This window comes from Ambystoma mexicanum, chromosome 6q (assembly GCF_040938575.1).
Source record: "Ambystoma mexicanum isolate Mex_15411 chromosome 6q, UKY_AmexF1_1, whole genome shotgun sequence".
In the NCBI taxonomy this organism is placed as follows: domain Eukaryota; kingdom Metazoa; phylum Chordata; class Amphibia; order Caudata; family Ambystomatidae; genus Ambystoma; species Ambystoma mexicanum.
The window spans coordinates 1109223404-1109238003 of record NC_090937.1 but is presented as its reverse complement, the minus strand read 5'-3'; the positions used below and the strand labels follow the sequence as shown (position 1 = coordinate 1109238003).

Genomic DNA, 14600 nt, shown 5'->3' with positions numbered 1-14600 from the left:
TTACCTTTACAACTTCTTGACTATCCCTTGAATCTGAAGCAAGAACATTCTACATCCTTGACGTAGTCGCAGTTATCAACCACTTCTAGCGCGTATCAGGTAATCTTACTAGGCTAATCCGCTACAGACTTGTTTTATGCATGTCAAGTAATAGTTTTATTTTATTGTGTAATTATTTTACCGAATGTTTGGTTAGTGCTTTCCAATTGATATACACCTTAGTTATCGTCCACTGGTGTTTGTTTTCAGTTATAATTAGTGTTATCCATACTAATGCAAGTACTGTCTTTCAGGGAGATGCTGAAGCGTCCGCCACATCTACAACATTTCTAGATGTTTTTCACCAGCAGGAGGTATGGATACTGACAGCTCCATCGAGCGTCATCATCAGAGCTGGAATCCTTGTCGTTTGATTGTTCTACACAATGTTTCATTCGTGGTTAGCTGTTGATATGTACCTGTGCTGTCGACCCCAGGTGTGTGTTATGTTTTCACTATTGTAATCCTCACTAATGCAAGTACTATGTTTCAGGCAGCTGATGGAGCGTCAACCCCTGCACTTGATGCAGAGCCTGACATTCAAGTAATTCCAGGGGAAGTGGAATCGGGACCATGCGTATACGAATCGGCGCAACAGCTTTCGGAAGTGCGCACTACATTTGCAACATCCATAGATATTCTTCAGCAGCACGAGGTATGGATACTGACCGCTCCATCATGCATGATCATATAACGTGATTCCATTTGCTATACTTTCTTCCCTATTAACGCAAGTGCTGTGTTTCAGGGAGACGACGAAGCTTCCACTACAATCACAACATCCAATTTAGATGATGCAGATGTAAATAAATCGGAGAAATAAGTCGATGAAATGTGATCATATTTAGATTTTCCTTGATTCTTTTGGACAAGGCATGTGGTTATCTCTTTATATGTACCTGTGCCGTCGATCCCAAGTTTGTGTTGTGTTTCCAATATTGAAAACCATACTAATCCAAGTACTGTGTTTCAGGGAGATGCGGATGCCTCCTCTCCAATACAACCATTCATGGCAGTCCATGCAGAGCCAGAGGTATGGATACTGACAGCTCCATCGAAATAGATCACTGGTCAAATACTTGTCGTTTGATTGTTGCCCACAATGTTTAAATCGTGTTTGGCTATTGAGATGTACCCGTGTGTTCGTCCTCACGTGTGTTTTATGCTAACAATATTTTGATACATAGTAATGAAAGTACTATGTTTCAGGGAGACGATGGAGCCTCATTCCGTGCTGTCTATGCTGATACAGAAAATATAGTCGTTGCAGCGCAAGAGGAAGGGAGGACATGCGGAAACGAATCGGAGCTACAGCGTGCAGATGTTGAAGGTCGAGTCAAAAAAGTTGCAAAGAAAAAAAACCAAAAAAAGGTTAGTTACAAACAGTTCATAACTTTAAAAAAATGTTTGTGCTGGGGACTATTTTATGTTTTTTTCCAGTCAATTGGACTACACTTTATCTTGTGTTTAAACTGAACATCCCTTTTCCAATCTCTCCTCCAGTTACCCGTGGGGGTCAGAACTATACATACACAGACAGTGAAGCGAATGAGAGATGTTGCTTGCCAGACCGTGTACACTATGGAGGAACTATTCATTGAGGCGAGGCGTGTTCAGGCTCGAGATGCTCATGTCCAATGGCCAGAACATGAATTAACTGTGTTTGGAGACTACAGCAAAGTTGCATTGGACCATAGCTACAGTGCGACCGCACCACCACAAGAAGATGTTATTGAATGTATTGAAGATAGCTCTGAAGTAGTTGCAGATCAATTCACACAATCTACACCCGCCAAAAGTTTGCCACCAAAAACCTGTCGACATTGTTGTGTTCTCCCATCAATGTTGAAGTAATAGATGTCGAAATGACAGAGAATGAACCAGCCGCAGCATCCATAGACGCATCAGAACTTGATATCAGCGATATTACTTTCCAATGTGTTGAAATCTCCACAACGTCACAGGCCGAAACAACGTTGACGCAGGATGACAGTCTAATGAAAGAGAGCAAATACATTGTATTCGACAGTTGTTTGATGGAAATTATAAGTATGCTGAAATGTGTGCATTCCATTAGAGGGAAAGTATGTGGGAAGCCATTGATTAATGTGACTCGTCAAATAAAAGGCAGTAACGTCAAAATAAATGCCGCCTGTAGATTAAATCATAGGTTCTTATGGTCTGCACAACCGATGCTGGGGAAACTGCCAGCAGACAATCTACTGTGTGCAGCTGCATCACTTTTTAGTGGCTCCAGTTTTAGAAAGTTATAGGCTTTCTTTCAGTTTGTGGGACTCCATTTCATTTCTAAAGCGCTGTACTACATATACCAACGTGATTATCTGTTTCCAGGCATTAATGATGCTTGGAAAATTGAACAATTGTCTCTAGCAAGTACATTCGAAGGCAAACGATTCAGGCTGGCCGGCGATGGACAGTGCGACAGCCCTGGATTTTCTGCCAAGTACTGCACCTACCACTTTCAGGACATGGATAGTAAGAAAATTGTGAGTTCGGTGGTCGTGCAGGTAACACAATGTACATCGTCAGTGGCCATTGAGAAACTAGGATTTATAAAATCAGTGGAATATCTACAATCAAGGGGAATGCACATCGACCTCATAGCCACGGACAGACACGTTTCAATTGCCAAGACAATGAGAGAGCAGTTCCCACATATTAAACATCAATTTGACGTATGGCATCTTGCTAAATCAATCAATAAGAAAATCTCAGCTGCAGGGAAAAAAAAAGGGTTTGAAAGTATTTTGCAGTGGTCCCATTCTATCACCAACCATCTTTGGAGGAGCTCAAAAACTTGTGAAGGGTCAGTGGAAATACTACTTGAAAAATGGCGGTCACTGATGCACCACTGTACCAACGTTCACCGCTGGACAGCAAATCAACATTTCCACCAATGTGAACATGGCCCTTTGTCCCCAGAGGAGGCACGGAAGAAGAAGTGGTTGATTCCATCTTCACCGACACACAAAGCCATTGAGAAGATTGTTTTCGACAAAACTCTATGAAGAGATTTGAGAGGACTGACAGAATTCTGTCACACAGGAGATTTGGAGGTGTTCCACAATATGTGCCTAAAGTACAGGCCAAAGCGCTTGCATTTTACCTTTCGGGGCATGAAACATTGCACTCTACTAGCGGTCTTGGCCCATAACAGCAATGTCAGACGTGAACAATCTAGGACTAGGGGTAAAGTAAGGATGCCTGGCTACACTAAGGTGTTTTCAAAACAAAGTAAGCAATGGGTGATCAAACCAGTCTATGATGAAATGCAGTTCGACTTTGTGAAAGGCCTTATTGTTGCTGTGTTAAAGAAGCACAGATATGGAATTTTGGACGTTTCTGTGCAGAACAGTGGTCCATTGCCACCGAACATTGCGACTGTGCCATGCCCACCCGAAGCACAGCTGGTTGTGAAGTACAAATCCCGGTTTAAATAATTGCAATACGATTGTCTTTTTATAAATAAATGTTATTGTACAGTGTCACCTGTAACCCTAACCCCTACCTTCACCATCATGGGTGGCGAAGAAGCTGGGTGTCATCTTTGAATTCTCTCTATTCACCTCATATATGTGTATGTATATATTTTTCTCATGTCTCATCTCATGTAAATGTAAATGCTACGCACTGTTAACGGAGGGGAGGCTTGCGTATTGCAAATAATAAAACAAACAAACAATAAATCTCACTTTTAACTCAACTCTTGTGGTACTTTATACTTTCCCTGACCTTCCGCCAAAAATTAAATGTCTCAATTTGGGCTGCAAAGCTTGCAGACAACGGGGACAAAATTGGGGCACTTAGAACGCGCCAGCCAAGCGGGCCGTGGCATTTGGGAGAGAAGCCAGTTCGCATTTGCACATTGAGGCGCACTACATAGACGGATTCTAAACTTCAAGTTCTCACAGATGCCTATACTACGTGATGTTGCAAATAAAGAATGCGAAGGACAGCGGCTTTGATTTTCAGATCGCGCCCAGATGAGGCCCACAAGTCGCACTGGAAGTATAAGGGTCTATTGAAAAATCGTTGTCAAGAGCACGGTCCGTTTTACAGACTGCATTACGTAGAGACACAATGGAAATTTCAAATATAATGTAAGTAAATCTTTACACGCTTTTATACCGGAATGAAGATTTAATGAATGGATGCATGAATAAATGAATGAATGAAGAGCTAGGAAAAGCAAGGAAAACGTGTTCGTAGTGGGCACATGGGCATGCAGGTCCACTGGTCTCACCGATCTCGGTCCTTGGCCCAGCCACTTTTCCCTGCACTGCCTACCTGCACTACGGGACTATCTCTGTATCCTTCAGCCCCTTCTCCCAGCATTTACCTTGCACTTGCCACCAGCTGGCCCTATTATTTAATTTGTATTCAACTAACCATGTACAGCACTTTTACCCACCCTCCCCCCTTCCCCATGCGCGATCAGAAAAACACCTGGCCTAGTAGGATCGTTGTCTGTCTGCCCTTGTTCCCCACCTGCCTCGTCGCGCCTAGAAACACTTGAGTATAGGCGCGTTACAAATGCCATATCATATCATTCCTCACGCATGTAGACTAATTGTCATTTATCATTGTGTGTTGGCCTCGATTTATTTCGTTACTTTTCGCATTTATTTTAGAGCCGAACATACTCCATTGAACTATCCTTGCAAGCAAATAGTTTCTGATCGGCTGTAATAAATAAAATAAGTAATATTAATGAAGATCGGCTGGCGAGACTAATTATAATTTTTTTGTTTTCATAACAGGTATTTGCTCTCCTTCTGCTACTGCCATCGGTTTGAGACACCAGCAGATGGCTTTTACAGTAGACACCTGCAGCTTTGTGTGAACAACTGGAGCACACTGACAATTTTATGGGACGATCGCCAAGGGCCCACATGCCCTTGCGCTGTACTAGTGGCTAGAAGCAACATATTAACCTTTACGATGGACTGGTGCCTAGTTGATGGAACAGCCTTGCGGTTCACCGTGCTTCCAAAGTGCTTCTTTTAACGAAAAGCAACACCCTGTGTACCATGGCGGATACAGATAAAAGAAAATAAATGGCTTTCGGAGTTCATATGGCAATTGCTGAATATTCTCTAAACATTTAATGTAAAATAAATGTACTTTACCAAATGTACCGTGTTGCTGTTTGATTTTAAAGTACAGTCTCATATTCCGAATTGTGGCGCGCTGTGTTGTGAGATGGTCTGTGTTGGTTTCCGGGTTCTGTGTGGAGTCGCGTAGAAGACGACTGGGCGTGTTTGCCTACGCAGCACAGTAACGTCACGGAGAGAGGCGGGGAATATGAATGTTTGGATAATGTTAGGCTCAGGGGCGGGGGAATTGATTTAGTGCCGCAGAAGCAGGTCAGCCAGGGCGATGCGGCAAGTGATAGGATTATCAGAAAATGGCGGCGCCCTGGTGCTTGTTTTCGCGTGCGTTTAATGGACGAAAACTCGGGTAAGGTCCATAGGAAAGTTTTCTAAAATCGAGCCACTTAGGCTTAAAAAAACATTGCCGACCCGTAGGGACAATAACATTTTTTACTAGACCATGCCTTTAAGGCTTTGAGTGGTTCAGGGTCGGGGTCGTGTTGAAGTGTTGCCCTAGTGGATCCGTCTTGGTGAGCGTGTGTATTTAAACGTCCGTATCCTTCTGTCCTGACTGGTTCTTTGATTTCCCTGGGATGAACGTCCTTGGGACTGATGTTTAGTTGTAGTTTTGTGTGGTGGGGCATTGTGCTTCCTGCTTTGTATTGGTGGACCGTGTGTAGTGATGAAATATTCTGTTTCTCACCCATTGCATTGGGCCCGTGATGCAGTGCTTCCCTTCCCTCTCTATGTTTTGTTCTAAGGGCTGTTCGGGAAGGTCATAGTTAGGTCCTGGTCCTCTTGATGATTCGTTCTAGTCTTTCTGTCTTAGTTTGCTATGTTTACTGTCTTTGGTCGTATTGCGTTTGGTCCTTTAGTATGCCGTGGGCCTTTCCCATTGATTGATCGGTGCGTATCGCGGTCGCTCTACGTTCATTGATGATGATAAATGCACAATATATTGTTTTGGCTTAACATGTTTCTATAAGCATTTGCATATTGTCAGTTTGCATTGCATGGGATTTGTGAAATTTTCGAGTAAACGCTTTAGGAAGTACTACTGTAGTGCTCGAAAGCCGAAATGTAAATATTTGTACCACTACCAAGTGGAAGGAATTGTTCAAATGCCCAATTTGCATAGGGGATTCACATCTCAGGTTCACTGCTTAAACAAAGTGTGCATTCTCACTGTGGCTTAACTTCAGACAATTAAGTCGTTAGAAGTGATTACATTCAAGCCATTTAAAATAACTGCCTTACAGTGAGCAGATGCCATGATTTTAGGAGCAAATCATGCATTGACTGTAGGCCCTTTTGAGGTTTGAGGTTATTAGTTGTTAAAATATTTGAGGGAGAAGGGAGTGCCACCTTCTCCAAAACAGATAGCTATATCTCGAGTAAATTGCCAAGAAACCAGGTGTTATAAGTGAAATAGCTGCCACATTCTTTTTTTCTCAATGTGGCAGATAGCTGCGGCTATAACCTAGGTTATCCAAAAACGAAAAAGCAGGAAAATGCCTTTCCAGCAGAGAAAAATAGGGAAATACCTTTAGGTTAGAGGTGGCGGGGAGTTAATAGGACACCAAGTTAAAGTTAAACGTTGGAGGATGTTTAGGGACTAAGTTTGCAACACAAAGCTTTTCTGTATCCTCGGCTATCAGACAGAATAGCCATCATTTCATAGCAAACTGCGTCACAGAAAATGCAAGTGCTGAGATGGGGAATAGGTGAGGGCGGAGGAGGTGAGGAGACCATCAGTGGAGTGGGGGGTGCAGGCACAGATGTGGGGAGCACTTGGTGAGGGACTGAGAGGGCAGGAAATTATTTTCTCTTCTGTTGTTGCCGATAACTGTGGGTATAAGGACTACAAAATAATAACCAAGGGTATTTGTAGCCTATAGCCACGGTTATGGAAAAAAGTGAACAACGAATATTTGTTTAAAGCTACGTCGGGGTGAAAAAATCACTGGCAGTGAAATGATAGGCATCCGGGACTCCCATGCATGCAGTAACTGGGACCGACCCTGCTTAACTTCAAAGCAAGGAAGGGGCCGGCCCCTTCAGACCATGTTGCCTAATACATGAGCTCAAGTTACAAGACCCCTGAGAGCAATATGGCCTGAGGGGGCTTGTCCCTTCCTTGTTTTGAAGCTAAGCAGGGTCGATCCTGGTTACTGCACAGATGGAAGACAGTCCACAGTCCTAGATGCTGTGTGTTTTATTAGTTTTAAATATCTCACAACACACTAAAAAAACCACAAGGCACCCGCATTTTCTTTTATAAACCGTGCTACTGTCAGTCCTTGAAAGTATTGCACTCTAAGGTCAAGCTGCCATGAGGCCCACATGACAAGAGCTTCTAACTCTGGGTAAGGAGCTCCGAATACATGGAGAATTACAAATCCAGCTTGTAAGTGTGCGGCAAACTAGAATAATATGCCCCAATATAGTTTAAAGATCTTCTATGTTCTCAGTGCTCTTTGAGAGACCATTATTTTTGCCTTTTGCTGAAATGCATTCTGATATTTGAAGTCTCCCAGTCAAGAAAGGAATAATGCCACTATTGTACACTTTTTTACCTAGCAAAGTTCTATGAAGATTTGTATATTTGATTGACACTATGGTATGTGCACGTTTCAAGTTATCTCTGTAAAGCAGATTATTGTTGAAAGCCAGGCATGGGAGTGAGGAGGGGGAAAATGATGAATGGGTAAGTCAGGAGTATTTTCCAAGGATGTGGCAAGAGAGGTTGCAATCCTGGACATTGGTGCAGTTATTTTTCCCTGATTGCGGCTGCATTTAACAGCACATGTGGGTGGACAGCGTAACTTTTTTCAATGGGCAGAGACAACCCCTTCATTTTTTTGAGGTTGGCAAGCTTGCTCGAGTATTTGGCTACCAGGATTTTACTCAGGTTTACATGTTTACAGTGCATGCGCTTCCCCACAAGTACTTGTCTCTTTTTGGGATTTTGTTTTCCAGGGAATATTTCACTACAGATTGCTGGGTTTAAAAGGTGAGCACCTTTTATATATTGTCAGCATATTTATTTCAACATTTCTTCTCTCAGGTTATTTTTCTGGTGTTCGTTACATTTTATAGTCCAATACTATTTTGTCTTGCAGACTTTCTTCTAAGGGGAAGGTCAATTGAACTAAATTTCTATATTTCACTTTAATATGTATGTGCAGTTACTGTGCATATATATATATTCATGAGTGGCAGCTTTTGATTTTTGCTATGAGGGCAAATGTACCTGGGCATATACTAGTCTCATAGTCAGTCATTTATTTCCCTTTGCCGTGCTGCTTAAGTGCGGTTAGTTGGGGTTGTGTGATGTATCACAACAGTCACCATGAGACTAGCCATGAAACAAGGGGCTTGCAGCACGCTGCTTAACCAAAGTGTGTGATCCTTGGCAAATAATGTAATCTCACTATGCATTGCCTAAATAATTGCTCAATGTGAATTGCTCAATGTGATTTGTGAAGCAGTTCATTCTTCGCTCAAATTCTGGATTAGACATGTGCAAAAATGCATATTTAAAAACTAATTGAAGAGTTGGTGCATCATATCACTAGTTTGCTTATAAACAATCCAGTACAAGGATTGCTTTTTAGAAAGAGTGTGGAAACTTTAAACTACGCAACCATAAGCAATCTTTTATAAACTTTAACCATTAGGCGAGGTTCAAAGTATAATCAATTCAAGTGATGACCACAAATCACATTGAGCAAATGTTTTTCGGCATATGGACTAAATTATTTTTAAAAAATGTGATTGGCTTGAAAGTAAATGTAGGGCTATACATTATCCTTTAGAATTGTTTTTACAAAATATGTATTTTTCTAAATAAAGGACATGTATTTTACTATGACTTAACTGGTCCACACTGACCCTTCCTCTTTCTTGCTCTGCCTGGAGCCCAAAAATGAAGTGATTTAATGTACATCTTTGTTCCTTGAGGCATCATCCTTTGTTATTTATACTAAAATATACAGTGGAAAAAAAATCCATGGAATTACAAAACCCTTGAAATGTAATGAAAAACCTTCAGTAGTTAATGATCAGGTGACATCGCTGTTGACTTCACTGATGACATCTGCTCTCCACTAACCAGCGGCTACAGTAGAATTACTGCACATGGATCCAGATGTCTTCCGGTTTATAGATGGTAGTTCAATCGCAGACCCTGACCTTGGACAGCCAGTGCTGCCTCTTTGCTGGACTCTAAGCTTCTCGCCATGATGCTGCTGTACCCAGCTTCTGCCCCTGGTGTGGGATTCAATTGGTCTTCTATTGCCTTTTAACTCTCCTACTCCCTTTAATCTTTCCCCGAGATGGTGGGTACAACTACTGGGGGTAGTGGATCTCCACTATCTCTAACTCATTTATACTTACTATTCAGATATCGTCTTTTACGAATCTACTACAAATGAAAGCTTCACATGTAGTGATATGATGCATGTGAAGCTTTTGACTATTTTTCACAATGTACTCATTGTTATGAACTATTCTAAAATGCTAAAATCACGTATGCTGAAGCGTAACATGGTCTAAATATGTTCAAATACCTATAGTGATTGTCGGCATATATGATGTTATTAGTGATGTCTGTACTTTTCACAGTGCAGCGAAGCCTTAAGCTTTGCTCATATATTATGCCGAAACGGATATGTCCTTTACGTTGTCAGTACTATGAAACCCTATTTCCCTTAGTCGTGTTACTGTGTTACTACTTTTGGTTACTTTTGTATCACTTGTGGTAACTTTTTATCATTGTACGATGCAGCTTACACTGCAGTACAATGGGGTGAATTTTTGCTTTGCCCTAGACTAACACTCAGAGGATTTTTGGTTCCTCTAGGTGTCCTAAAAGGATAAGCTGGTGGCAGCAGTGACTTTTGCCCACTTTTGGGGATTTTCCTTTTAACCTTACCACGTTTGGCTACTAACTGTGGCTAATGGTCAAACACGGCCGTGCCATGAGATTGTTTACTTGTCCTTTTGCCATCTCGTTCTTTAGCCTTCTTCCTGGCCGGAAAATCCTTTATAAGTACAGATTGGGCGGGTCGGTGTATCTTGATGCTTCCACACCCTCCTGACTTCACGCTCTGAAACACATGTGTACGAGCGTGATACAAATAAAATGTCAATATCGATTCCTCGTGTAGGTGCTCAGCACCCCTTCTGCTGCATTTTTCTCGGCCCGGTTATAGCGCCCGGCATGATTGATTCAGCACTGTATCATCTCTTAGCTGCTGGGGGAGGCGGGAGCCGTATGTTAGGCAGCCATGTTTCTCCACGCCCCTTGTTGGTCTCAATGGTTTCTTTTTGAAATCACTGTGACTTTGATAGGAGTTGATTTTGGTAGTTGGGGTAGGGGTGGGAGAGTGAAGGGGTGTGTGGGTGGGTGGGCGACAGTTGTGTGCTAAATTGTAATGGTTATCCTTGTTCAGGATAAGTAGGCATGATATGTGTTATTAGAGGCTAGATTGGCATTTTGGTGCATTCAGTCTAGTAATTTCTTACTGTGGATTGACTTTTTAACTTGCCATTTGTGAAACTATGTGCTCCGACCCACTGGCTTGGTAGAACTGTATAACCACACCTTTCTACAAGCCATAGATAAAGTAGCCCCACTCAAAGTGCGCAAAGCCAAACCGCTTGCACACCTAAACACGTGGTACACTACCAGCCTCAAAACACTGCGCAGTGAAAAGAGAGCAGCTGAAATGCATTGGAAAAGAAACCCAATGGACCTCAATAAAGATGAATTCTCCGCTGCCTCCAATAATGACAAAACAGCCATCTTACTAACCAAAAGCTCTGACTACAATGAAAGAATTCGGAACGCCAACTCTGGCACCAAAGAACTGTTCGCCATCCTCCGCGAACTAGAATCACCTCTGACACCTCAAGAAACCTGTACTAAAAATGCAACCTGGTGTACCAATATTCAGAATGCCCTACTGGACAAAATTAAACTCCTTCAAACAAAAATTGAAGCAAAAAAACTGAGCCTACCACCAAACACTCCATTCAACAAACCAACTGAAGGCCATCAAAATCAGATCACCCCAAATGCCAAGGTGACACCTTCCCAGCCTCAGTTATCAAAGACGCGGTAGAAGACATCCTTTCATCACGTCTCTAATGAGCACCTTGTCCGAAACAAATACTGTCCCAACTAACCTTAAAGATGCTTGGGTCCTCCCCCTACTAAATAAAACAACACTGGACCCCAACATTCCCATGAACTATCGACCCATTACCAGTGTTCCATTCTTACTAAAATAAATTGGACGGGGGAGCCTATCTGCAAATACAAAATTATCTAGAATCAAAAAATCTTCTAGGTCTTCGTCAATCAGGCTTCAGAACAGAACACGGGACTGAATCAGCCTTGCTAGACCTTAAAGTGCAAATGGACGAAATTAAAGATAATAGTAACTTAGCTCTCCTACTCTTGCTAGACCTATCGGCGGCCTTTGACTTGGTCGACCATAAAGCATTTCTCCAACAAATCATCCAAATAGATCCAATCCTTCTTCTCCAACAGGACTATGAGGGTCTTCTAACCTTCCGCTTCTGTTGAGCCGGCCCCAGTCGACTGTGGTGTCCCACAAGACTCCTCCGTGTCCCCCACTTTATACAATATCTTTATGAAGCCACTATTCGACCACGTGGACAATTTGGGTGTCACCTACACTAACTACGCAGATGACACTCAAATTCTCATTCCCACCACAGGCTCCTATGACGTAGATTCTAAGAAACTGAACGAAACGTACCAAACCATACAGGCATGGGTGGCTATCCATGGCCTTTGTCTTAATGATGACAGAACTGAGCTACTTCTCATCAGCTCACAGAATCAACTAAAAAAATTAGACAACCAGTTTAAATCATTCAACATCGAAAACATCAACATTAAGGTCTCCAAAGAAGCCAAAACGTTAGGCGTTTACTTAGACTCAGCCCTCAAGCTAACTAAACAAGCTAATGCGACTGCCTCGGCAACGGCCTACACCTCAAAACTCATTAATGCCTGTAGACCCTTCCTGTCTTCCGACAGCTGTACCACCCTGGCCAGAGCCCTCATAGTATCCAGACTGGATTATTGTAACACCCTATATCTCAGAACTAACAGGCGAAAACCTAAGTCCTACAGAACAATGTGTTGAGAGTGGCTCTCAACATACCAAAAATGAATCACATCGCAGCGGCCAGACGCAATGCCTACTGGCTCCCAGTACAGCACAGGATTGTGTTTAAAACACTCTCCCTAACTCACAAGTACCTATCCAAAGTAGCACCAAAATATCTAACCAACAAATGTGTCAAACATATCAGCCAAAGACCTACTCGGTCCAACCATACCCACCTCCCAAATTTACTGAGGTTCAAACTACAAAAATATGGAGATTTCAGCTTCCCAGTCCAAGCTGCAAAAATCTGGAACTCCATGCCCCTAACTCTAAGAGCAGAACCCTCCTACTGGTCATTTAGGAAAAAACTGAAAACATGGCTTTTCCACAAGAGTGCTAAATCCTTCAAAATGTTGCCTTACATCACTATTGTACTGCTTGTACCTACAGTGTCCACTGTATTGATATATGTATTGCTCGGTAATTGTAATGCTTGTCATCTCATGTAATTTCCATTATATCAATCTGCTATGTAACCATTGATAACAAGAATGCACCCAGATACCCCAGGGTTAGGAGCGCTAATATAAATACCCAAATAAATAAAGAGCAGTCCGGGTTAAGTGTAATTATCTGGCTAGACTGGCATTTTGGTGCAGCCAGTCTAGCCGTTTCTTACTGTGGCATTGTATATTTTTCTGGGCATTGTGACAAAATAACCATAAGTGTTATTGCTTTGGTTGGCATTTGGTGAAACCAGTCTAGGTGTGTCTTAATGTGGCATGGCATATTTTACTGTGATATGTTTATTATGTGTCTAGAGTGGTCTACATTGTGCAGCCAGTTGAACATGTTTTCATTGTGGCATGGCATTTTTAATAGCCAAACATTACATTCATTAAAAAATTAATGTTCCTGTGTCCTGTTGGTGACTTACATGTATTTGATTTTTGGATTGGTGTTACCCTACAAAACAATTGCAAACGCTCTGGCTTATTAGCCAATTTTCCCCAGAAAGTGTGCTGTATAATGCATTAAAACGCATATTTATATATATTTCAGCATGTTAGTCTACGCTGGCCCGGAGTGTGTCGCAACCACAACGAGTGATCTGTTGCCGACACGGGGGTGGGAGAGGTATTGGCCCGACCCTCAGCATGGCTTGCAGGGAGGGTGGGGCACATTCTGTGCTACGCCACTGGACTTTGGCATTGGTTTGGAATACCGCCCCTTGTGCAAATCTATGCATATTTTTCTGATCTGATTCAGGAAGCCAGACATCCTCACCCTTTATTCGGCAAAATGTACTAATGCCTGCGAGAATCAAAGTATTCCAGTGTGTAAAAGAAGCAAAACACAACACGACCCACACATGTATTCTCGATCAACAAAGGATATTATATTTGCAAGTGGTTGTGCCAATGGAAAGCAAAGCTTGGTAAAAGTATGCTCAGCGCTAATAAACTACTTTTTTTTTTACTTTGAAGTTTGGATATTTGTTGAATGCAAACTTAGCTCTGTGAAGCAAGGGTGCGCTGCACTAGAAGACTTAAATACACAGTTGGGAAAAGATGGAAACCCCAGACCACAGAAGTGCCAGATACGCCTGGCAGTGAAAGGGGAAAGGAATTCAACAAGCCGCCTACAAAAAACTCGCGCAGGTGAAGACCTTGCAGATTAAAAGCAGGCACAGAGGAAGTATACATTGAAAACGTGCAGGGAAGCGCTGCAAGCACCGAAGGAGTAAATGTAACGAATGACCTTGCTTCGTTAATCGAATCAATAATGTTCACATGGGGTCCCACGGGCGTGCAGTGAGTCTCATTCTTTGCAGACTCACGATCTCTCCACACACACACACATTCTGCCTGTCTCCTCAAAGTTTGCCCCCTGTGAAAGAAGCAGTTCTCAACTTACGGGCTTGGTTTGTTCTGTGGGAGGAGACTGCTTCTCTTGTTCCTGCGTAGGGTCAGCCGCCATTACTGCAGAGTGTTTATAATATTGTTGGCTGTTTCAATTGAGAGGAAAGGGAACGACTACCCGTCTGCAGAGGGCTACGTCTGTGTGTTATCAGAGCCTTTGCCTTTTGCTCCAGTGTTTAAAGTGGATGATGATTGGCTGTTGAATGATTCACCTTGCAAGAGCAACACCCACATTTCAGAAACAGATTCTTATGAAGTGTTGGAATTTAAGCTTTTTGTTAAGCGTGATCGAGTAGATTTAACTCAACTCACTTTCCTTCTGCGATTGGGAGATTTCGCTGTCTTAGAGGGTATAGAAGAGAGGTGAATATTTTGTA

General features: G+C 42.4%; 1 protein-coding gene across 1 annotated transcript in view; it reads right to left on the bottom strand.

The window, feature by feature from the left end:
• Positions 1–14385, bottom strand: part of OCIAD2 (OCIA domain containing 2) — a 126005-nt gene extending 111620 nt beyond the window's left edge. The window contains exon 1 of the mRNA XM_069631687.1: positions 14219–14385. Within this exon, the coding sequence (XP_069487788.1) occupies positions 14219–14281 (63 nt within the window). The 5' untranslated portion in view covers positions 14282–14385. The remainder of the gene's footprint in view (positions 1–14218) is intronic.
• Positions 14386–14600: the final 215 nt, after the last annotated feature.